Source organism: Candida tropicalis (assembly GCF_000006335.3).
Source record: "Candida tropicalis MYA-3404 genomic scaffold supercont3.1, whole genome shotgun sequence".
NCBI classification, from domain to species: domain Eukaryota; kingdom Fungi; phylum Ascomycota; class Pichiomycetes; order Serinales; family Debaryomycetaceae; genus Candida; species Candida tropicalis.
In genome coordinates, this window is record NW_003020038.1 from 2440111 (window position 1) to 2465618 (window position 25508).

Below are 25508 nucleotides of genomic sequence, written 5' to 3' on the forward strand. Positions count from 1 at the left end.
TCAGAGTTCCTGAATTCCATCTAGAAGGATAAAAGGAGTAAGAAAGTACATGTGATTTGTCCCAAAGAGAAAGAAATAATAAATAAGATTGTGTTAATTAAACCAAAAATAAAGTTACAACTAGAACATGAATAGTTTTTACAACAAAGCAAACAATACACGTTTCTAATACATTTGAATGTTGGCACCATCAAATAGAGACATTGTCAAATGGGACATTTTCTTTGGCGGGTATTCAGTGTTTGGATCCATTGTCAAGTGGCTAAACTCTTGAAGTAATCTAACAGTAACATAAGAAGCTTCAGTCAAAGCAAATTGTTGACCCAAACAAATTCTTGGACCACCATTAAAAGGTAAGAAGGCCCAGCCCAATTTCTTTGTCTCTGGTTCAAACCATCTTTCTGGCCTGAATTCAAGTGCGTCTTCACCATAAATTTGTTTGTTTCTATGGGCAGCATACACACTGTACATCACAGTTTGACCCTTTCTAACTAATACTGGTGATAAACCATCCTTGCCACCACCTCTTGGTAATGTGGTATTTCTGGTAGCAACTCTAAAGTTTTGTGGAACAGATGGGTATAATCTTAAACATTCATTAAGCACTGCCTTCAAATATTCACATGATTTTAAAGATTCAAAGGAAATTTCTTCAACACGAGCATCTTGTCCAAGGCCAAATTTGTCTTCGATTTCTTCTCTTAATTTATTTGCTACTCTTGGAGTTCTTGCCAATTCAAAAAACACAAATGATAATAAACCAGCAGTGGTATCTCTACCAGCAACTAATATATTCAATAACTGATCTCTCAAGACTTGTCTGTCTCTGGTTTGTTTTACCAATTCATACAAGAAAACATACCCATCTTGTTTTTCCAATTGGTCCGGAGTTAATTCCAATGCTTTTTCAACATAATAATCAGCAAACTTGTGAACCTTGGCATTACATTCTTTAAACTTTTTTCCGTTCAAAATCCAGTACATTTGTTGCATAAGAGCTCGAGAAGCCAAATAGTTTTGAGAATAGTTAAAGGCATCAGCAAATCCAGCCTTACCATCAAAATCAAGAGCATCGTTTAACATACCGATGGACTCGTCTCTTAAAGACTCAACAGATTCACCAAACAAAAACTCAGTGGCAGAATCAACAGTTAATCTGAAAAACAATTCTTGTATATCAAAGGTTTGGCCATGATGTTTTCTAATATGTTTGAAAAAAACTTGCATATGTGGTTCCAACAACTTAACGTGAGAAACCTGTTCTCTTGCAAATTGTGGTCTCAACATAGATCTACTATGTTTCCAACCAGCACCATCTAAAGTGAAAATACCGTCACCTAATAAAGGAGCAAAATGTGAATGTCTTGTACCTAATGAAAAGTCATTGAATTGTGTGGCCAAAATAGCTTTGATGTTGTCTGGTTCAAGAGTTGAGATAATCAGAACAGAAAATATTGGGAATGTAAATGTTGGAATATCGGGATTGTCAAGCTCCAAAGTACGTTGATATGTAAAGTCTATAAGTGTACCTTCACTCTTCTTTCCCATCAATTCAAATGGAACTCTGAAACCAAGATAACCGTCGGTTTGACTTTGAAGGAATGGCTTAGCACCAAGCTTATACATCAAATATCTAGCATAAAAGAAATCAAAAACCTTGTATACAATCAAAGCAACCAGTACAACAACGTACCATTTGGTACTGTAAGTTTCAACAATATCTTGAATACTCATTTTGAATTTGAAATACTAAACTTTAGAGATCAAGGATATAGAATTTTAAACGAAGACTATATAAATTTTGTTCGAAAAAAAAAAAAAACGATGAGGATACATGGTCCCTATTATACTATTTTTTTTTTATTTCCATAATAGGATAACGCTTCACATGGGATCCTTTTTTTTTTTGGTGGTGGTGATTGTTTTAACTCCATGTGCATTTTTTGTTTGATTTTCCAGTAGGGTGTTTGGTTTGTGTGTACTTGTGAACAAAAGCAACGGAGATAGTATAATTGCAATTAAAATTATCCATCAATTCCAGAAACCTGCCGCTATCCTTTATGTCACACAAAAGTAGACGATGTCTATGTTAACTATCACTACCCCATATTTCTACATTATAGATTCCTTCATAAAATCCGTAGAAATATTTTCTCCGCCAGATCTCCTCTTTCTAGAGATACTACAACAATAACCCTAAATATCAACTGATTATACACATGTTTTAGTCACGCAGATTTATCCGTAACTTCAGCCAAATCCAAAATAATAGAAAATAAACTACAAAACATTGTGCTAAATTGTACCAAACGGAGTAACATTGAATCCAAAAACAAGAATCAACCATTACGTAATTGAGAGTTATCTCCGATTCTTGCATGAACACACGCAATATTTTATGTGAGAAGTTTATTTTGTATCCAATGACATGGGTTACAATTGAAATTTGTTCACAATAGTCTACGGGTTGACAGATATATACTTTTTTGTTTTACCTGAAAATTTATATTGGGAATGAAATATGTAGAATAAATAAGATAACTATATGAATTATTAATAATCAAAATAAAAGTCTCAACTTTAAGCTTCTGGACCAGCAGCTCTGACTTCAGCGGTAGCTTGGTCAGCATAAGTCTTGAAGTTTTCGGCAAATTTACCAGCCAAAGATTTGATTTCCTTGTTGAAAGAATCAACACCTTCAGTCCAAGCCTTGGTTGGGTTCAAGATTTCACTTGGAACACCTGGACAGGAAGTTGGAACATTCAAGTTGAAGACTGGGAATTGTTCGTATTCAACCTTGGATAATTCTCCAGAGTGGATAGCATCCAAGATAGCTCTGGTGTATTTCAAGGAACATCTCTTACCACCTCTAGCAGCAGAAGAACCAACCCAACCGGTGTTCAACAACCAGGCGTTAGCTTTGTGTTCAGAAATCTTGTCAGATAATTGTTGAGCATATCTCATTGGGTGCAAGACCAAGAATGGTTGACCAAAACAAGCGGAGAAGGTAGCTTGTGGTTCGGTGACACCTTCTTCAGTACCAGCCATCTTAGAAGTGTAACCAGAAATAAAGTGGTACATAACTTGAGCATTGGTCAATTTGGAAACTGGTGGCAAGACACCAGAAGCATCACAAGTCAACAAGATAATGTTGGATGGGTGAGTATCAGCCAAACATGGAATCTTAGCAGATGGAATAAAATCAATTGGGTAAGCACATCTAGTGTTTTCAGTGATGGAAGAATCTTCATAGTCGACAACCTTGGTGATTGGATCGTAGACAACATTTTCCAAGATGGAACCGAATTTGATGGAGTTGAAAATTTCTGGTTCTTTTTCAGCAGACAAGTCCAAACATTTAGCGTAACAACCACCTTCAATGTTGAAAACACCATTGTCGGACCAACAATGTTCATCATCACCAATCAATTTTCTGTGTGGATCAGCAGAAAGGGTGGTCTTACCAGTACCACTCAAACCAAAGAATAATGTGACATCACCTTTTTCAACACCTTGATTACAAGAAGAATGAAGAGTCAAAATCTTGTGTCTGATTGGCATAGTGTAGAAAAGAAGAGTGAAGATACCTTTCTTCATTTCACCGGCATATTCAGTACCAAGGATAACCATTTCCATATCTTTGAAGTTAATTTCAACAGAAGTAGATGATGACATACCTTTGGTGAAAACATTAGCTGGGAATTGACCAGCATTGTAAATGGTGAAATCTGGTTCACCAAAGTTTTCCAATTCTTCTTTAGTTGGTCTGATCAACATATTGGTCATAAATAAAGCGTGGTAAGCTCTAGCACAGATAATTCTAATCTTAAGTCTGTATCTTGGATCCCAACCAGCAAAGGCATCAACGACAAACAACTTGTCTCTGGTTCTCAAGTAGTCCAAAGCTCTGGATCTGGAGATTTTCCAAGTCAATTCATCAACTTGTTTGTTAACTGGACCCCACCAGACATTTTGGGTAGAAGTTTCTTCATCAACGATTCTTTTATCTTTTGGAGATCTACCAGTTTTCTTACCAGAGTAAGCCATTAAAGCACCAGTGGAGGAAATAGTAGTACCTTTTTCTAATAAACCATCTTCGTATAAAGTTGGAGGTGGAGCATTGTGTCTGATGACAGTGTCTTCTTTAAGGGATAATTGTTGAACCAATGGGTCTTGGTTAGATTTGATAGTTGGGTGACCTTCAAAATTGATTGAAGATTCAACAGCAGTTGGAGGAGGAGCCATATTGAATAATTATTTAAACTTGGTTGTTATTAAGTTAATGATGATAAAAAGGAAGAAAAGAAGGAGAACAAAATATTTTTTTTGGAAGGAATTTTCGTCCACTTTTATAGGGGCCAGCAGCTATCCCTTTTCTCCGGAAGTGCTTTTATGTGCTTTTGAAATCTGGGGTAAAAATACCATGCATAGGAATTATTAGGAACATGATCCCGATACCTACCGGCACAAACGTTAGCCCGGGGTAAAGGCGAATGTTTTTTTCTCTTAGTTAGCTCTACGCTTTGTGTGCGCGCGGGGAAAAGGAGGTGGATTTTAATATTTTAGTGCACATTAATTTTTCACTCTGGAGTTTCTTTTGGTTTATTTCTTTCTTTGATGCTGGGCATGCCAGCCAATCAATGAATATGTTGAGTGTATTATTCACAATAACATGTTTTGTTTAGAAAAATTAATTAACTCCTTTCCTGTGCTTTAATTTTTTTTTGCTTAGTTTAGTTGAATTAAATTATCAGAAGAAAAAGGTCATGTGAGTATGAGTTAAAGGCGGCATAAACCTTTTAACATCATTCTGCATTTTGCCTAGAATTGCCTGTTTATTTAACAATTGTTTATTGAATTTTAGGGGATATTCTTCTCTTGCTGATTTTGAAAGATAATTTTTACTTGATTATTATCGATTTTCAAACTTGTAAACCGACTAACCCACCAATATTCCTTTTTGAAACTTGGTAACCATAAAGTATATTCATCACCTGGCAGGAAATAGTGTTTAATTCGGATATATAGTTATTAATAACAACTGTTTGTCACTTCATTCCCGGGGGAGGGGAATTGGAAAAAGTGAAAAAACACTGTTATCGTACAAAATTGAACCCCCAAACTTTCTTCTTTTTTTTTTCATGGAAATTTCGCGTCATTTCGTAATCAAAATACTTTAAAAGCAAAAAAACCACATTAATAAAGTTTACAAATTATACAGAATACACACACCTAAACGTCTTTTCTTCCATAATAATCATAATACCATGCCCATTCTTCGAATCCAAGGCACTCCAACGAATGATCTGATTCAATCATCATAATAGCATCTACAGCAGATCCAAAATAGGTAATTGCACTAGAAACTAATCCATGTTTAGCATTCTTATCACCAGTAAAACCAATCAAACCACCAATTGTGCCTTGATCATTTCTGATGGAATCAATAAATGGGAAATATTTACTAAGTTGAGAGTTACTCGTAAATGTAGTGACAGAAGCAACAACTTGATTCGTGAACCTGTCTCTGGCAACTATTTTATCAGGAGTTCTATCGAAAATATAATTATCGGGAAGTTCTGGTGGTTCACCCAATTCGTTCAAAACCATGACGTATCTCTTGGCAGATCGATTGATAGTCCATCCAACACTGTTGAAAAAAGACACCGTGGAGCTTGAAATATCATCAAAATAGATCAATGGTAAACCACGGCTCCCTAAATAAATTTCACTACAGTTTACCTCCTTGAAATATTTCATAGCTCGAGAATGCAAACATTTCCCAATGTTTTGACAACGCTTAGACTTGTCAACTAAAACCATGATAATTCTTCCGCTTCTAACACCATCTGTCTCCGTGACAAACGTCAAAATAAACCCCAATACAATGTTCAACGAAGAATTTCTCACCACAAAACTCTTTTGTGTTCTCCTCATAGTAACGAAAAAACCACTAAGACGCTTGTAGAATCTGTCATCTTGATAGTCGATCTTGTTTCCTCTTCTGTCAAAATTCGACTTGAACAACTTGATTATTGATTCCCCATCTCTTTGCCAATCAAGCTCATCCACCAACCAACGTCGTCTTGGTGTGTTGTTGTTATGGGACAATCTACTTGGCAGTTCAGGTTTGGTTCTTAACATGAACTTTTTCTCTCCAGGAACACATCCTTCTGGCTCGTAATCTCCCATCAATACCAGCGCCAATTTGGATAACGCGTTGGGGGTGTAATCATAACAACACAAGTAGGCACTACCAATCGATTTGTTATAGAAAAAATCATACGGCGATTGAGTCGCCACGATTATCAATGGTTTAGTAGATTGTGGAGGTGGAACATTGCCATTAACCCCATTTCGGTTTAATGTTGATGGGCTTGCACCACATAACAATGATATAAATTTGACAAGTCCAATTTGGTGCATATTTCTTGAAGCTTCACTGGTCACGACAATCACGACTTTCGATTGCTCAATCAATGATTCATGTAACGGAGTCAATCCATTAGCTGTGTAGGTCGTGTGAAGAACGTTATACTTCTTTTCCTGTCGAATTGGATGGTCTGATAGAAAATCACCAAACTTTTGGAATACTTCTTCACCGGTATGTAATCTACTATTCGTTTTATCAACCGTTTCACATGGGTAAATAGGATACAACAACGGCGTCAATAATAGTATCGAATCAACTTCTTCTCCATCAGATAAATAGTTGGAAATAGGTAATGCACCATTGAAATCACGCACCAACGTAATGGATTTCTGATAAGCCAGTGACGACAACTTTTGATGTTCCTCCCATAGGTCAGGATATTCATTCCTGAACAATGTTGGAGGTTGTTTTGCTGAAAGCTCTCCCTCTGGGAAAATCTCGGACCATCTTGGTAATCGTTCTTGCAATCTTTCAATTCTCTTGTAGCTGGACAACAAAGTATCACTAGGAAAATTCACAATGGCTTTTCTTATACTTTCAATCGCTTGATTTTGCAATTCCCAGTCATGACAAACCATTACTAAATCACAACCCGCATTAAGTGCCAAAATCACACCTTGCTCTAACCCAAAAGAATGATATAATGTTTCCATTTCTAAACATTCACTAAGTACTAATCCATCAAATTGCAATTCATTTCGTAATAACTGATTAATTACTATTGGTGAAAGACAAGCATGGGTTTCGTCCGGACTTATATTTGGAACCCCACAGCCAGCCGCACTGATTCCATCAAGAAGTCCTTGCTGTATTAGATTTGCAAAAGGGCGAATATTAAAATGTCTCAATTGGTCCAAAGAATCACCAATCATTGGTAATTCTAATAACGAATCAACAGCAGCATTCCCAATCCCCGGGAAATGCTTTCCAACAGTAAACAAACCCGCATCCTGTAACCCTTTAGCACACATTCCTCCATATTTTGTAACATCTTCGATAGTGGTTCCAAAACTTCTAACCCCAACCAACTGGTGAGAAAATTTTGTCACAACGTCTAGAACTGGTCCCAATATAATGGAAAATCCAATCTTTTTAAGTTCAATACCAACAGCTTTCAGTATTTCGTAAACCAATGTTGGATCGCCTGTAGCAGCTAGCGCCATTGCACCAGGGTATTGGGTCAAGAAATCTGGATCAAATAATGCATTGCTCATACCACCTTCTTCATCAATAGCAAACATTAAAGGATGTTCATATCGTCCCTGTGTCATGGCGATGTATTGAAGATCGCGAATAAGTTTGGACATTTGCTCCACACTAACAGCATTCTTACGTGACAAAATCATCGTTGACACATGATGCTCGACTATTAGATGATAAGCCTGAGGAGTGACTGAGGTACCTTGAAAGCCCCCACACAAGAACTGACCAGCATAAAATTTTGTCATGTCCTTATGCTTGAATTTAGTCTGTCTTAGTTTAATGTTGTGTTGTGTACGAAGATCTTAACGTTTTTGTTCTTTTTTTTTTTCTATGAATTTTTTTTTTGTGAACAAAAAAAAGAAAAAAATTTGATCATTATATTATTATTCTACTCAAATAGACTCGTTTTGGTTTATTATTATTATTATCACCACCAACATTTTTTTTTCTTTGTCCTTTGATAGGTTTATTTCTTAACCCTCTTCATAATGGGTATTCCTGAATTATGGGAGTTGTTGAAACCAGGTTTTAGTCGACGAGTTTCGATAGATGAATTAGTGGACGAATTTATCAAGAATCATCAACGAACGCCAAGAATAGCAATTGATGCTTACCTGTTTATATTTCAAGCCGATCATAGTAGTATTACTGTTGAAGATAAGGATACAATTCTTATACAAAATGTAATGTCCAAAATACTTGCATTGATTGGGTTAAACATATCAGTAGTAGTTGTATTTGATGGAGTATTGAAACCCCAGAAAACCAAAAGTAAAGAAAACCTGGGGATGATGTACGAACAGGAATTAGAAAGACTCAGTTTAATTGGCAGTTGTTCTGAACATCATCCCGTTGTAGAGAAAGTCAAGGACCAACTAAGGAGAAACAAGATTAACTATGTGCAAGCTGCAGGAGAAGGAGAAGCCCAATGTGCCTATCTACAGAAATTAGGTATAGTGGACTATTGTTTGAGCCAGGATGGTGATGCATTGGTCTTTGGAGCTAACAAAGTGTTGCGTAACTTTAGCAAGTATTTGGAAGATATTGGCCGTTCTCCTTCAAAGAAATCAGATGCAAAACTCAAGCAGACATACTATGTGACACCAGTGGATATCAAAGTAATAGAAAAAGAAACAGGTTTATCCGTGGAAAGGTTGATATTCTTGGCCTCATTGAGAGGTGGTGATTATTCAGCAGGAGTCAGGAAAATTGGTATCACTAATGCCAAAAATCTAGCGTTATGTGGGACCAGCCGAGCATTATATCATTCCCGAGAAAAGAGCAAAATAGAGCTAAAAGAATTGAAAAAGAACCAGACACAAGAAAACACACTACCGCCTCCTGATTTTGCCAATGAGTTAATTCAATGTTTTGTCAGTGACCGACTACCAAGACTACATCCCTGGGAGCTGAGATTAGAGCCAGAGGTAAGGCATCAGAAGTTTACGGCATTTTTAAATCTAATTAATTACCATATAAAGGAGAATAATCGAGACATATTTGGAAGAAAATTAACTATAGATGAAGGTGTCGAGTTTGATGAATACTACACAATGTTGTATCTATTCCCTTTGATTAATGATAGAATCCCTATATTCAAGCCAGATACTTTAGGTTCAGGAGAATTGAAAGCTGACCAGAGTATAAACCTTCTGGGTCTGCTAATTCGATTGAGTAGTTGTGATGGAAAATATTACAAGCAAAATGTTGGGATTTCTATACGAGGTCTACCAAATGAACTGAAATTTTTCTTCATCCCTAGTACTTATAATTGGTCCATAAAGTATGTTCTAATCAAATTGTTGACACACCCATCTACTTCTGTCAAAGTTACAAATTTCAAAGAAGAGGCTGGGGTTGAGAAATTAATGCTTAAGTTTGATATTAACGAGGTGTGCAAACAATTTCCTGAATGTACAGAAGCACGAAAATCACCAGGGTCATCATCTCCAGGAAGGAACTATATCTGGGTTCCAAAGTCGTTGGTAGAGCTACATGCACCGAATTTACTAGAAGAGTTTATAAATCAACGACATGAACAAGAATATATCAAGAAACATAAATGTTCACCACAAAAAACAACATTAGATGCATTTGGGTTGTCTCCTTCCAAGAAACCACCAGTACCATTTGATTTGAAAAGCATATCTCCAAAGAAATCCGGTTCGTCAAAAGTTTCACCCTCACCTAAGAAACGTAAAAAGGATGCATTACTTCCAGGACAAACATCTTTGGATTTCTTTATGAAGAAATCTGATGCTCCCAAGAAGAAAAATATTATCACCAACAATATTCCAGATTTGTCACGAAACGAGGCCCATGTGGCATTCAAGGAGGACGATAATCCATTTGTTGATTCACCTGGCGAAGCTCATGTTGAATTTAATCAAGATGATGATCCATTTGTAGTAAGTGAAGCTCATGTTCAGTTTAAAGATAATGATAATCCATTTCTAGAAGCACCAATGAATGATGCTACTCGGAGAGCAGATGCATTTTTCCTTTCCCTACCAGATATAAAGACCGACGATATATTTGTTAAACGTAGACCTACTTAATATACGCCTTGTTGAACAATAACAAGTGTTGGGTGCAACGAAAAAGACCAAAGCCTATTCAGTTTAATTTATTTTACATTTCCAATTTCTTTTCTGTTTTAGGAAGTGGGGTGTTTCTTTTCTTTTATTGCAGCAATTATGATTTTTCTTCCTCTTTTTTTTTTTTTGCTGGTGTGCATAGCACATGACAGCCACACACACACGACTCATTCCTAATTAGGAAGTATACGAAATCTGTAACCTAATCAATTTCAGTCATGACTTTCGAACAGATCACAATGGAACACATTAATGGAACGATATTTCACTCCTTTGAAAATAGTTGCCAACTAAGGAGGTCATTACACGAAACACGGTTTATTCTGTTATTAGTTTTATTTTTGTTTTTATTTTTGTTTAGTGAATAATTGTTTTAATAAACCACATAAAACACGGTGTAAGAATAAAAATCCCCGACAGGGATAAGCGTACTTACAGCGAGGTCGAATGAAAATAATAAACAGACGCGAAACGAAACGAAACGAAATGTAACGAAAAGAAAAGAAAAACAAAAATCTGCGACGTTGCAAAGACGTTTGTGTAATAATTGTCTAATTTCGCATTAAAGAAATGCTCATCACCATTATTTCTCCTGTTCCAGTAATAAACCACAAATCCTGATTAATTAAAATACCACTTAAATTAGGTAATAAGTTTCTATTGTAGATTACAACCGAACAAGAAAAAGAAAAAAAAAAGAAACACTAAATAATGATTCGTTTTTGCAATTAGAATTTTGGGACATTTATCTCCACATCAAATGCCACCAATTTTGATCCATCTCTTCCCCCTTTGGAAATACATGGTTGTATAAAAATTCCGTACCTTGTCCTTATCCATTATGTCTATTTTTTTGTTTTGTTTTTTTAAGGATTTATATATATCATCAACTAATAGATTCCATAGACATTGGGTTTATAACTCAAATATTCACAAATGTTTTATTCCTTTTTTTATATCCTTTCATTAGCAACGTTAGCCACAGCATCTAACATCGCCGTATACTGGGGTCAAAATGCTGGATCAAACCAACAATCACTTGGATCATACTGTTCTTCTACTTCTGCTGACATTGTTATTCTTTCATTCCTTAATGGGTTCCCAAATCTTCTGTTGAATTTTGCTAACCAATGTTCAACTTCTTTCAGTAGTGGGCTATTACATTGTCCAAATATTGGGGCAGATATTAAATCATGTCAACTGCAAGGCAAAACCGTTTTACTTTCCCTTGGAGGAGCAACTGGGAATTATGGGTTCTCAAGTGATTCTGATGCTGTTTCTTTTGCTACTGATTTATGGAATAGATTTGGTGGTGGAACTTCAAACGAAAGACCTTTTGATGATGCCATTGTCGATGGGTTTGATTTTGATATTGAAAACAAGGATCAAACTGGGTATGTTGCTTTAGCTACTAAATTGAGAGAATACTTTAGTACTTCCAGTAAGTCATTCTATTTATCTGCAGCTCCCCAATGTCCATATCCTGATGAGTCGGTTGGAGATTTGATGTCACAAGTTGATTTGGATTTTGCATTTATTCAATTCTACAACAACTATTGTTCACTTGATAAACAATTCAATTGGGATACATGGTGTCAGTATGCAAGTGGTAAAAACATCAAGCTATACTTGGGTTTGCCTGGTTCTTCATCATCTGCTGGTTCAGGTTTTGTTGGCATTTCAACTGTTCAAAAAGCGTTGGCTAGTATTAGTGGTGATTCATGTTTTGGAGGAATTTCACTTTGGGACGTTTCTTCAGCCGAGAATGATGGATTCTTGGATCAAGTGGCTGAAGCATTAAGTGGCTCATCATCTAATATTCCAACTACTGAAACTCAACCTACTTCATCAGTATATTATACAACCAATGCACCAAACACACCTTCAACTTACTACACATACAATTCAGTAGCCTCCCCAACTGATCATTCCACAACTACTTCTCAAACTGGTCTATTTGCCTGGATAGATAATTTGTTTGGTAGTGATGATACCTCAGCTTCAGCCGCTACTCAAGTAGTGACACAGTCTATAGAAACAGAACAACCAACCTCTGCAACTAGTTCAGGTTTTAATTGGTTTGGTTTGTTTGATGGAACTACTACCTCAACAACCATGGCAACTATATATTCTACTGTTCCTGCTGATCAAACAGTGTATTTGACACTCACAACAACTGTGTATCATCATGTTACACCTAGTTTATACCCAAAGAGAGACACGGTTGTTGTCGAAGGCAAAGCTGCAAACTTGAATGTCCATTGGTCAGTTTTATTAGTTATACCTATATTTGTCCTTATATGTTCATAGTGCCGCTCCAATCTGGAAATATGTTTGTTAGATCCATAAAATCTAGAGCAGGCGCTTCGTCCATTACTAATAAATTTTGAATATCCGGTTTCTTATCTATATTACCGTAGTCCCGCATCTTGAACCGCAACTCATCGTAATCTGATGATCGAGCAAACACTTCCTTCATCTCTTTTAGTGTATTGATCCAGCTTTCACCCAACCCCCATGATTCCAGCCAACTAGATAGTGTGTTGAGGTTGTCTTCTGCCAATGATTGGTATTTCTTAATGACTTCACCGTTAAACTGCGACTTCATAACTTTTTTGGGATAAGCTCCAATGAAAAATCCGGTTGCAGCTGCAGTGAACACATGAAATCCCGTGAATGGGGCAATCACCATCAAATTCAATGGTTTCAAAATTTTGGGAATTTGATCCAACTTATCCAATGTATCAAATAAAACACTTGCCTGTTCCTTCCACCAACCCGTGGGCGAAGCTTCAGGCAGGGAATAGAAATATTCTCGATTTAAAAATGTACGACAAAGTAAAAATAAACCACTGAAGTAGGCATAATCTGTGACTGATCCATCAGCAATATGTGCTTGTAGGTTGAATTCTGAAAACTTTAGATGCGTTGGTAATTGTTCTTCAAAGGCATCCAATTTTTTGGATAGTATGTAGTATGGAGACTCCATTTTCCATGGAGGTGTTTTCTCTAGTTTTGCACCAGTGGTACTAACCCACACAGATATATCTCTCCAGATTTCAAACAACACGATTTGGTAACCACATAAGGAAAGATCGTCACGATTGTCATCAGATCTAAAAGGATGTTCTTTTCCAGCACCAAAAATGAACTCCTTTTCTGTGCATGGCAATCTGATATGGATTTGATCTAGTGATATACACGAATGACTACTTCTTCCGCAGGAATTACATCTATCCATCATATATACCGACCACATTGCTCGGCGTTTCATTTCCATTCTTATGAAATTCTCCGAATTAGTTAAACCCGTTTCAGGTGTGGGTTCGTTATTTAACCCTAGAATCAATGCCATTCTTGCAGCAATTCCCACGTACATATAACTTCTTGATGCATTTCCTTCTCCCCACTCATGACTACTGAGAATGCACAACGCTTGCACGCGTTCGATCGAAGGTTCATCGAACCTGACATACTTTCTTGCATGCCAGCCAAAGTATTTGGAAGCGTTGGATGCAGATGATGGTGAATCCTTTGAAAAACTCGGGAAGAATGATTCTGCGTCAGATTCATTGAAGTGACCATATATTTTTGGTAGCTCTGGGTGTAACCTTGCACATAACGCAAGAATTGATAACAAAATCACAGGATCCGGGTTATTCTTCAGTGGTGTATACTTTTCAATGTATGTATGTGGATCGAATTCATCTGATTTAAGGAACTTGAAAAATGACGGTTTATGAAATAATGGGAATATACCCTTGTACTGGTTTTCAAAAAAAATTTCGCTGGCTTCAATGATAAATTTCTTCTCCGGTAGAAATACCATTGGTTTGCTTTGTTGTCTTGAAGCAAACAGTTGTGTTAACTTTCGCTTTTTCAATTGTGACGTCTTCAATGTGTAAGTACATTCAAGATCGAGTTTGGAACATCTTTGGCAACGAGTTGAGTCGGAGTTGTTGATACATTTTAACTTGCTTCCTCTGCATAAATTACACGCGACACTGGCACGCACAGTTGACTTGGAGCTTGATGGTGACATTAGAAAGTATATTGATAAGACTTGAGTTAGAAATATACAACATCTTTGCAATGGTTTAAAAAACTGTGGATCCAATTTGATTACGAAATAAATTCTACAATTTTCTCTATTTTATTACGTGCAGGAAATTGGTTCAGAAACATACTTTCGTAAATGCATTCACACACACAAAAAAAAAGAGGAGTGAACAAAATTCCAAAGCGAAGACAAAAAAAAAAAAGAAAGATCAAATACACTTAGAAAGAAACTTTAGGAGTCATACTTATCAATACTACAATATGGAAGTTGCAACATCAGCAGGACAATCACAATCACCACCAATTACTGTTGAGAAACAAGTTACATTTCAATATGCTAATGAATGTGATTTAGAAATTCATTGTTCACCTTTTGGTTTAAGTGGGTTATATATCAAAATCAATGGTACAAATATCATGGGTATTGGGTCAACAATGGGATTGATAACAGGTTCCACTAGAGGATTGATACATTATAATGATAGTAATGACTTGATAGATCAGAAGTATAAACTTTATGTGGTAGTAGATGATGAAGGCATGTTGAGAATAGATTTTGCAAAGATTTACACGAATTCCAATGACAACGACAAGATTGTTCTGTCCAAAGAAGGAGAACAAGAAGAGGCACCAACTTTGGTTTTTAGAGGTAAATGTCCTGAAGGTCGACCTGATAATATTGAACCATTTATCGGAATATTTTCATTTGAAAGAGAAACGTGATTTCTGTGTATAGGTTGGGGTAAAGAAAGTAGATTTTTTGTTTGTTTGTATTATTATTATTGTATGGATTGATCTTTTTTTATTTCTTTGTCACACAGCTGGGTTTGTTTGTTACCAACGTGCAGCAGTTCAACAGATTGAAATTGCAATAAATGTAATACTTGTGCTTCCCGTATATGCATCCATTTGTTGATGTCTGCTATATTGATAGAATCTTCTCTTTCTCTGTATGTGACTACACTGCTTCTTGCAGTAAGATACGAGGTTTGTTCACTTTTCTTTATACCCTTACTCAAGCCTATAGAAGTAAATAGAAATTTATATAATTTCGCATTCACTTCTATTAAATAATGCGTAACAACCGTGAAAATAAAGAAATGTTGATCTGTGATTCCTGTTTCATTTGTGATTTATTATTATTTTGTAGGTGCTGCTTTGATTGTATATCTGTGATATTCACGTGATGTGTGGAGACTTTGTCAGTGTCGTACTATTGTGTATTGGACACACTTGCGACATTTTTCTGTACTGTATGTTGACATCCCGCGGTATCAGTTCGCTTTGGATTGTATTTTTTTCCGCTATGATTTTTCTGTTCATTTTTTGCCCCCCCCCCCCACTAGCGGAGACTCATGATATCCGCTTGCAAATAATATGGTCAATATATATGTAGTTAATAAAAACCTAATTAATCAATGGTCTTCTTCGAATAATGACTTGTTTCCATAGTTTTGATGATTGTGTGCCGCCAAAAAAGGGTTGCAATATTTATTTGAGTCCTGCATATAGCGATGGAGACAGAGGAGCCTCGGCTTCTTTAAAGAAACCAAAAACTTCAATCAATGATAATTTTTTTTTTCCTTTGATTGTTCACCCCACACATAAAAATACCAATAAAGATTTCACAGGCAAAAACTTAAATCATATATAAACCAACCAACTCTTTCCCCAGATGAAAATATAGAAATTTATTCTGAAAATACTACTTTTTTTTTCCTTAACTTTGTTTTTTTCAAGAGAATATTCATTTTTATTCGTATTTTTAATTTTTTTATTAAATCAAGAGAAACTATATATTCCATTATTACTAAACACACATCATGGATAGATTAAATCAATTAAGTGGTCAATTAAAACCAAACACCAAACAATCTATTTTACAAAAAAACCCAGACGATGTAGTCATTGTTGCTGCATACAGAACTGCTATTGGTAAAGGGTTCAAAGGTTCTTTTAGAAGTGTTCAGTCGGAATTTATTTTGGCTGAATTCTTGAAGGAATTTATCAAGAAAACCAAAGTTGATCCATCTTTGATTGAAGATGTTGCCATGGGTAATGTTTTGAACCAAGCTGCAGGTGCCACTGAACATAGAGGTGCTTGTTTGGCTGCTGGTATTCCATACACCGCTGCTTTTATTGCTGTCAATAGATTTTGTTCTTCTGGGTTAATGGCTATTTCTGATATTGCCAACAAGATCAAGACTGGTGAAATCGAATGTGGTTTAGCTGGTGGTGTTGAATCCATGTCTACTAATTACCGTAACCCAAAGGTTGCCCCAAAAATTGACGAACACTTGGCTGATGATGAACAAATGGAAAAATGTTTGATTCCAATGGGTATCACCAATGAAAATGTTGCTAGCCAATTCAATATCTCCAGAGAAAGACAAGATGAATTTGCCGCCAAATCATATAATAAAGCTGCCAAGGCTGTTGCTTCTGGAGCTTTCAAGCAAGAAATCTTGCCAATCAGATCTATCATCAGAAACTCTGATGGTACTGAAAAGGAAATTATCGTTGACACCGATGAAGGTCCAAGAGAAGGTGTTACTGCTGAATCCTTATCTAAATTGAGACCAGCTTTTGATGGTACTACCACTGCTGGTAACGCCTCCCAAGTTTCCGATGGTGCTGCAGCCGTTTTGTTGATGAAGAGAAGTTTGGCTGAAGCTAAAGGATACCCAATTGTTGGTAAATATGTTCTTTGTTCAACTGCAGGTGTTCCACCAGAAATCATGGGTGTTGGTCCAGCCTATGCCATCCCAGAAGTCTTGAAGAGAACTGGTTTGACAGTTGAAGATATTGATGTATTTGAAATCAATGAAGCCTTTGCTGCCCAATGTCTTTACTCTGCTGAGCAAGTAAATGTACCTGAAGAAAAATTAAACATCAATGGTGGTGCTATTGCCTTGGGTCATCCATTGGGTGAAACTGGTGCTCGTCAATATGCTACTATTATTCCATTATTAAAACCAGGTCAAATTGGATTGACTTCAATGTGTATTGGTTCTGGTATGGGTTCTGCTTCAATTTTGGTTAGAGAATAGATATGTAAAATGTGAGGGAAGTTATTATTATTATTACTATATATATATATATAATCATTGAATGAATATATGTTAAAATTAAAACACTGATAAGATGTCCACATTATCTGCAGTTTATAATCAATACATACGTGTAATAACTAAACCTACATTAAAAAAATAAACAATGGATATATATATATATTGTTTTCTTATTATTTTCTAAACAAACCTAATGTATTACTTGAAATAAACGTTTGAACTCTTTCTAGAATCAGATATAATAGGTGGTTGATCTTGATCTTCTCTTTGTGATTGATGATGAGCTCTATGTGGGAAATAAACCACATTGATTGGAGGTAAATAGTAGACATTATTAATTGGATAGTATTTGTACTTATCAACTGATTTGACATCCATCGCCAATTGATTTGTAGAATACGATAATGGAGGAGCTTCGGAGCTATATCTCTCTTCACCATTTGCAGTAGATATGGGTGAATTTTCGTCCATATTTTCATTAGATTGTAACAGCATTCCTTGTCCACTATTTGAACCTTCATATCCCGAGTTACCAACACCACCACCGGTACTACCAGTAGCACCGCCATCATCTTCATCGTCGCCGCTATTGTTCATCTGATTGATATTTGTAGAGTTCCCATCATCATCACCACCATCATCCTGATCTTCATGATCCATATAATCATCACCACCATGAACATACTCTTGACCGCCAGCACTACCACTACCATCATCGTCATCAACATGTAGTTTGCGATCAAGTGAAGCTTGTGCAGCAATCCTAAATGCTCTTTTGGATGTAGCAGATCTACCTTTAATTAAAATATCGTTTCTTTCAGCATAGAAACTTGGATTACGACCACGAACAATGATTGGTTCACTAACCAATTCAGCCAACAAAATTTCATTGTTGTTATTACCTTCAGTATCAACATCAATATCATAATCATCGTAGTAGATATCAGCCACAATACAACTCAACTTTGCTTTCAAGTGGTAGTAATTCTGGAATGTCAAATTACCGTTGTTTGGAGTAGCATTCTTGAATTGTAGCTTTTTGACAACAAAGTATTTGTCAATTCCGCCATTCTCAATGGTTTCATTATTTAGGATTATGACATGCTCATGGGTGTTGATAAATGTAGGTTGAACCAAATCATCTTTGTGTTCATAACTGGCATGAAATTGTTGCTTTTTAGCCTCCTTTTCCTTTTCTTTCTCTAGATCCTTGGGGTCGTTCTTGATTATTATAGGAACATTCTTGTTGTTGGAGATATTAGTAGCAGCCAATACTTCAATCTTGAAATACTTGATGACTCTTGTTGTTGTATAACCATATTCACTAGTTTGAAGTTTCAATAGCTTGGAGTCGTCTTTAAACCCGTGTATGTTCATATTGATGGATATTTGAATATAGTTTCGTCTATAGCAAGATACGACCTGAGGGTCTTCCTTCTTGTTGGTGACCCTTGGTGGATCATCTTCATTTCTTTGTAATTCATTCTTGGTGAAAATATAATTATTATTGTCAATATCATTAGTCAAAAATCTTCCATTCAAAAACCCATTAAAGTCAATACAAATCTCATTATTATTCTTATCAATAATCTTGTAATCATTGGAAGAAGTAGATCCAGATTGTTTGAAATCAAGCAATCTCTTCAACTTTGTAGTCTTGTAATCAATCTCAACTTCAAGATTCTTCATGTCACGCTTTCTACCCTTTGCTTTCTTTCTCTTTGGAGTTGATGAACCACTTCTTGGATCAACAGATGATTGTAGTTCTGGAGTTTGTGACTTTATTGGATGTAAAGGTTGAATTTGCTGCAGCTGTAGTATTTGCAGTTGAAAAAATTGTTGTTGCTGCTGCTGCTGTTGATGTTGTTGCTGTTGTTGTTGATATAGACTATTCAAATTTGCAACACTATTACCAGCACTCGCAAGCCATTCATCGTAATCTGTAGGGAACTTGTTCAAATATGAGTTTGATCTCTGGAATGCATTAGATTGTTGCTGTGATGATAAGCCTTGTTGTTGATAAACCAGTTGCAAGTTTGGGTTGTAGTTAAATAAATGTTGAGATAATCCTGGATCATAAGTATTAAATGATGAATAATGACTTGTGTGGGGGAACTGTTGCAGCTGTGATTGTTGTACCTGTGATTGTTGGTGAACTGATTGATCTAGATCAGGCTGTCTATTTATGAAATTGTTATTATTAAGGAAGTCTTGGAAACTACTTGGTTGTGATGAATTGGAACTGTTATTGTCATTGTTTGTGTTACTATTGAGATCACTTTTTGAGGTTGAGAAATTAGAATTCATATCGTACTCCTCATTTTTCAAGATTCTCGAGGCACCAGATTGTGGAGATGTGACATTGGAAGGGTTCATGATATCTGGTAAAAACAACGAAGCCAAGTCTTCCATTCTATCTTTGGATGAATCCATGGCGTTTGGGGATTGTTGTGAATATATATGTAGATGTGGTTTGGAAATTGATAGAACGTGATTAGATTGTATCAGTAGTATTGGGTCTCTTTTTTTTTTCTCTCTCGTGGTACTAGCCAGTCGTAGACGAATAAGAAAAAAAAAAAAGTAAATGTTAAAATCCCAAAAGAAAAACAAAAAAGTAAAAACAAGAAAAATTAGGTAATAGAAATAAAGTCGCCTTGTTGAAATTAGAATTAAGTTAGATAAAATATATGCTGCGACTACCAAACGTTTTTCCTTTTGAGCCAAATACAATAATATGTGGGTGGGAATATAAGGGAAGTAAATAAAAACTATTATTTGAGGACGGTGTTTGTGGGTACTTATTTAGGTCCAAGCTAAAATTTGATGTACCTGTTGAAAGCAAAATAATTTAACTTACAAGAATAAGGAGATATATTTTAATTTGATTTGATCTCTCTGTTGATATAGCGGGAACTGTCTTTTTTTCTCTGTCTCTCTCTCTCTCTCTCGCTCTTTCTTTCACTGTTGATAAAAATAATAAATGATACTTTGGTATTCTGGAGTTTATACTAATTAAAGGGAATTAAATAATAAACGTCCGATTGAATAGCAAATATATGTTGATGGAATTTAAATAAGGTAAGGAAAAAAAAATTATAATGAAGAAAAAGATTTCTTTGGAGTGTGAAGAAAGTTATAACTATTTATATAGCTGAATTTTTCTTCATCAAAAAAAAAAAATTGTTGAAAAATAAAACTAGGCAATAGATGTATATGTAGCCAAGAAGGAGCCTGGGGCGTAGAATGATATGTTCAAGTGATAAATGCCTTTTTGTGAATTTAACTTTTCAATAACTTTAAAACTAAGAAATTTGATGAGATTTGTAAGTTATCGGAAATATGAATAAGGTTGGGATGAATAAACTTTGCAATAAGATTATCTGAATTAGGATTGTGGAGAATGTACTGTTTCAGATGTATAATTAAGTAGACAAAGTCAAAGTAAAACGTTTTTTTTTAAATAAAACAAAAGTAAAATCAAAAACACTTTCAAAATAAAATTAGATATTCAGATGATAATCAACATTTATATACCAAAAAAAAAAGAAAAGGAAAACCGTCAAAGGAATGTAAACGTGTATACCAAGAGTAAAACAGTTTGGTCTTAATAATAAATGAACTTTCCTCTTATTTGCATATAATATATTATTACCAAGATGGTGAAAACCCTCCCGCCTGCTTTGTATGGTCAGCAGGAGTAGTTTCTAGGGGGAGAAGAGCATGAATGAAAATAATATGTTCAATACGAAACGATAGTCTAGATTTTTTTTTTCTTACTTCATACAAAAGAGTTTCTTTTTCTTCTTGCATTGACATTCGTTGTCTCTTGAATTATATAAAAATTATATATTTGGTTTATTATATATTGGTTATTTGTGGCGTTTGACCGAGGACCGAAGAACATCCTACTATTGCATACACTTCATTAAATGCAACCATGTCGCATTTTTACGGGAGTCGATGTCAACTAAAACAAAATCTAACTGCGAAAAATTATAATTCCAGCCTGTACTATTATATCGACGTAAATAAACCCCCCTCTCTCTCTCTCTCCTTGTGACTCTGTTTCTTGTATCCTACCAGATATAGAAATGAGAATTTCACCAAATAATCAGTCACGAAGTTCCTATCCACACTGGCAAAGAAATGAACTGAAAGAAGAAAAAAGAAAAGGAAAGCAAAAAAAAAAGAAAATGAAAAGGCAAGCAAAAATCTTAACTTTACGTACCCCGATGAATGACAAACCATCAAGGTTGTATGCTTTTAGTCAATTATATCTTGTTGACTAAAATAAAATGAGATTTTGATACATGTAGAAGAGAACTTATTGTATAATAAATGAACTATCAACTTTGGTATATTATATTTTTTTTTTTTTTGACTCGCTTTTCGGGTTAAGTTTATTATAATCCTATTGTGGCCCGTAGACGAACTTTATGATCCTATTATATATGTATGCAAAAACATGCCAATAACCGATAGAAAGTTCATGCTTTTTCCCCTCCTTTGTATGGAACTGAGCTGGTGGTAGATTTCAACTGCCGGTTACTAGTCACTAACAGTCTCACTTTATAGTACGATCGTCTTTATGCACTATGTAAATCAATCATCATTTGATTTCTTTTTTCTTTCTTTTTTTTTCATATTTCGTTGTAATTATTTTAAAGTTCTAATTGTTTCGTTCGCCGTATATTCGTAAGTTAAGTGTTAATCTTAACCTCCAATTTGCCTTACTTTTATTTTTAGTTAATTATCGGCGTCGGTAGCCGTTGCCGGTATCCTGCCCAAGAGAAACTAGTGGTTATGTGTCCTTCATTCCAATGTCAATAACATACGGATAATTGATAATTGGTTATGATATCGTAACAACGTTTTTGTTGACAGATTTTCAATTATAATACGTATGATGGGTATTCTTTTTACTGGAGAATAATTTCTCCTCATTAGATATTATCTCTAGGATTTTCCATAATTTTCTTTCTTTTTAATAGTATATATTCACTTGAATTGCGTAAACATGTATCCGACCGGAGTTCTGATTTTGCTAACTCAGTTTTTGTAACTCATATAATCATGAGAATCATCCAGTGTATTATGGTTACAGTTTTTTGAATCACTTTGCTAAAATTTTTATTTTCTGCACAGCTGCGTATACACAAAAATTAAAGTTCAACAATCAAAAAGCGATGGAAAAACAAAAAATGCAACGGAAATGGATTTTCTTCGATAACTCTTGGCTTGCTTTTTTTTGTTGTTTCTTTTGCACCATTTACAAAACTATGCGTATATGAACGGCGCCATTTATTATTACTAACCAAACAAAGATTATATTACTGTTTAAACAGGCTATCATAACTATCGGAGTAAGATTTTAGTTTACTCCGTCTTTCCGCCGCAAAATAATGGGTATTTGACAATTTTTCTCGATCTTGGGAAATCCACTTTTCTGCCATACTCTTTGTTCCTTTCTGCTCCGTAAATCGATTGCTTAACCACGGGGGTGTAAGGACTATAAAGTTTTGTGCTGAACTATGATGACTATTGATAAGGAACTTTAATTGAACGAGAACCGCCATGGATTTCCTATTTTTTTTTTTTTTTTGTTTGTTTGATCTTTTTGCCGTTCCAATTTGAAATATACACAAGAGTAATGATATAGTTTAACTAGAATTGTGGATACAATAAGCTTATTCCATGCGGAGTAGGAGATAAAGGCTAATTGAGCCACGCTCATTCTGAGGAGATCATTATCCACATAATTAGTTTCACACAAGAAAGGGGTTATTTAGATTGATCCCTTGGAGGAAGTTTTAATCCACTACAATGAAAGTTAAATCCCTCCCCCCCGTCTTGGCATCAACTAGAAATACAAGATCAACAAGATAGTAAATCCGCCAGTACTTTCTTCTTTTCCTTTTACACATTTTCCTTCACATGTGAATATGTGATCCAATATAGAGTCCAATTAACTTCTCCGATGCTTTTAATTATGCAAGGTTTATTTCCTCAATAAGTTCACCGCGCGGAAATGATTCCCCACAGTTGCCAACATTAATAAGGTTAGTCGAAAAAAAAAAAAAAAAAAAGAAAAAAATTTTTTGAACGAACTCAGTGTTACATCCAAGAGTTAAAGACAAACGAAAGTATGGTTAGACAAGAGGATTTTGCAGTTGAACAATATATGGATAAGTATGAAACTAAAATCCAATACAATATGGCGGAAACATGTTCCGAATCAATAAAGTTTGACGAATTGTTTGAGTTGTTATCAGACCAGCCGGATGCAAGGCATGAACTTGAACAAAAAATCTTTGGCATGAAGTTAACTTATGGGCATATTAGAGGCTCTCCTGAGTTGAGACAAGCAATTGCAAAATTGTATAATGACGAAGGTGGTTCCATTGGTATCGATGACATTGTGATTACTAATGGGGCAATTGGGGCAAATTTCTTGTCCTTGTATGCCTTAGTTGACGAAGGCGATAAAGTCGTTGTTGTCCGTCCTACTTACCAGCAGTTGGAATCAGTGTCCAAGATATTTGCCGGACCGGAAAATGTTATCCCTTGGGAATTAAAGTACGATAATGATTATCTTCCTGATTTGCAAGAATTGACAAAATTGATTGAAACACATCGTCCAAAATTGCTTATTATAAACAATCCAAATAACCCAACTGGTGCAGTATGGGACGATGCAACAATGGAGAAAATTGTGAAGCTCTGTTCTGAGAATTCAGTTTATTTGATGTGTGATGAAGTTTATCGTCCATTGTATGTATCTGAAGAAAACATGCCTAAGTCAGTTGTCAATTATGGGTACATCAACACCGTTTCAACGTCGTCAACATCCAAGGCATTTGCTTTGGCAGGTTTAAGAATTGGCTGGGTTGTTTGCAAGGATCAAGATGTTATCAAGAAACTCTGTTCAAAACGTGACTACAATACGATTTCTGTTTCGGGCGTGGATGATTTGATGGCTGCTTTTGCGTTGAATAATAAAGATGTTATTCTTAGAAGAAATAAAGATATCTTGTTAAAGAATTTGGAGATTTTAGATGAGTATATCAAGAAAACTCCATTTTTATCTTGGGTCAAGCCAAAAGGTGGTACTACATGTTTTATAAAAGTTGATATTGAAGGTATTGACACAATGGAAATGTGTATTGAGTTGGTTGAACAATACGGAGTTCTTATTGTACCTGGAGAAGTTTTTGGTCACAAAGGGTACTTGCGAGTTGGGTTTGGTAATAACACTGAAGACATTAAACAAGGGTTGGACCAATTGACAGCATATTTCAAATCAAAGAAACTCTTATAAATAGTAGTTTTTAGTAATATTTTCATACAAATTCTATAAGATAATTATTCCAACGGATAAATGTTTGACTCAGACAATAGTACAGAAATGTCAGTTCTCAATGTTGTTATTTATTATCTAAAAATAACCATCCACAGAATATAGTATTGAAGAATCAAAACCTATAATCCAATTAGACGTTGATATAGGAATTAATACGAAGTAGTGCACAAAATCAAAGAAAATAACGCAGTCACATATAAACGCAATGACATCATCCGTTTTTTTTTTTCTTTTCTTTTCTGTCTCCTCTTCCTCCCCCCCCACACAAGTTGAAAAATTCGTTTAAGATGAGCAAAGTTGTTGGTCAACATGCTTCATCATACATTAATCATAAATGGATCAACGGATACAATTCATGATCTTTGTTTATATTATTTTTTTTTTCAGATTACGAGTGATGGTGATTTGAATTTTATTCAACAATAAAGACAAAAGCAAAATCTAATGTGTTGCTAAAAATAGAGCAATAAGTTTTTTTTTTTTTGTTTTTGCTCACGTAAACGAAGAACAAAATCAAGCAATGAACGGGAGAACAATTATGTAATTTATGTAAAAATCAGCTGGCTTTGGCTTTTTATTTGATTAATTTAATGCCGTATGATATAAATGCGTGGGAATCAAATAGGTCCAATCTCTGAACTATTGAGAATTATATAAAGACCGTTAGGTAATAAAAGGATTCGTTTTTTTTTTTATTTATTTTTATTTTTCCATTTTCTTCCTTTCTTCGTTATAAATTATTTCTGAAACAACCAGAAGACAGAAAGGAAAAAAAAAACAGAAAA

At 35.2% G+C, this 25508-nt stretch overlaps 10 protein-coding genes across 10 annotated transcripts; 5 read left to right on the forward strand and 5 right to left on the reverse strand. All coding sequences in view use genetic code 12, as the record gives it.

The window, feature by feature from the left end:
* Positions 1-165: 165 nt before the first annotated feature.
* Positions 166-1734, reverse strand: ALK2 (Alk2p; the record flags this gene model as incomplete). Its single annotated transcript, XM_002546233.1, has 1 exon — positions 166-1734. One exon carries the CDS (start codon positions 1732-1734, stop codon positions 166-168), a length of 1569 nt encoding a protein of 522 aa, XP_002546279.1.
* An 846-nt stretch (positions 1735-2580) lies between these two features.
* On the reverse strand, positions 2581-4245 carry PCK1 (phosphoenolpyruvate carboxykinase; the record flags this gene model as incomplete). Its single annotated transcript, XM_002546234.1, has 1 exon — positions 2581-4245. The coding sequence occupies one exon, from the start codon at positions 4243-4245 to the stop codon at positions 2581-2583; it is 1665 nt and encodes a 554-aa protein (XP_002546280.1).
* Positions 4246-5232: 987 nt separating this feature from the next.
* On the reverse strand, positions 5233-7881 carry NGS1 (Ngs1p; the record flags this gene model as incomplete). The annotated part of the gene is made up of 1 exon (XM_002546235.1): positions 5233-7881. The coding sequence occupies one exon, from the start codon at positions 7879-7881 to the stop codon at positions 5233-5235; it is 2649 nt and encodes an 882-aa protein (XP_002546281.1).
* Positions 7882-8124: 243 nt separating this feature from the next.
* Positions 8125-10194, forward strand: CTRG_01064 (crossover junction endodeoxyribonuclease; the record flags this gene model as incomplete). Its single annotated transcript, XM_002546236.1, has 1 exon — positions 8125-10194. One exon carries the CDS (start codon positions 8125-8127, stop codon positions 10192-10194), a length of 2070 nt encoding a protein of 689 aa, XP_002546282.1.
* A 975-nt stretch (positions 10195-11169) lies between these two features.
* On the forward strand, positions 11170-12543 carry CHT1 (Cht1p; the record flags this gene model as incomplete). The annotated part of the gene is made up of 1 exon (XM_002546237.1): positions 11170-12543. The coding sequence occupies one exon, from the start codon at positions 11170-11172 to the stop codon at positions 12541-12543; it is 1374 nt and encodes a 457-aa protein (XP_002546283.1).
* On the reverse strand, positions 12530-14275 carry ZCF38 (Zcf38p; the record flags this gene model as incomplete). The annotated part of the gene is made up of 1 exon (XM_002546238.1): positions 12530-14275. One exon carries the CDS (start codon positions 14273-14275, stop codon positions 12530-12532), a length of 1746 nt encoding a protein of 581 aa, XP_002546284.1.
* A 278-nt stretch (positions 14276-14553) lies between these two features.
* CTRG_01067 (uncharacterized protein) lies at positions 14554-15015 on the forward strand (the record flags this gene model as incomplete). Its single annotated transcript, XM_002546239.1, has 1 exon — positions 14554-15015. The coding sequence occupies one exon, from the start codon at positions 14554-14556 to the stop codon at positions 15013-15015; it is 462 nt and encodes a 153-aa protein (XP_002546285.1).
* Positions 15016-16115: 1100 nt separating this feature from the next.
* POT1 (acetyl-CoA C-acyltransferase) lies at positions 16116-17342 on the forward strand (the record flags this gene model as incomplete). The annotated part of the gene is made up of 1 exon (XM_002546240.1): positions 16116-17342. The coding sequence occupies one exon, from the start codon at positions 16116-16118 to the stop codon at positions 17340-17342; it is 1227 nt and encodes a 408-aa protein (XP_002546286.1).
* Positions 17343-17561: 219 nt separating this feature from the next.
* On the reverse strand, positions 17562-19796 carry REP1 (Rep1p; the record flags this gene model as incomplete). Its single annotated transcript, XM_002546241.1, has 1 exon — positions 17562-19796. One exon carries the CDS (start codon positions 19794-19796, stop codon positions 17562-17564), a length of 2235 nt encoding a protein of 744 aa, XP_002546287.1.
* Positions 19797-23508: 3712 nt separating this feature from the next.
* CTRG_01070 (uncharacterized protein) lies at positions 23509-24681 on the forward strand (the record flags this gene model as incomplete). The annotated part of the gene is made up of 1 exon (XM_002546242.1): positions 23509-24681. The coding sequence occupies one exon, from the start codon at positions 23509-23511 to the stop codon at positions 24679-24681; it is 1173 nt and encodes a 390-aa protein (XP_002546288.1).
* Positions 24682-25508: the final 827 nt, after the last annotated feature.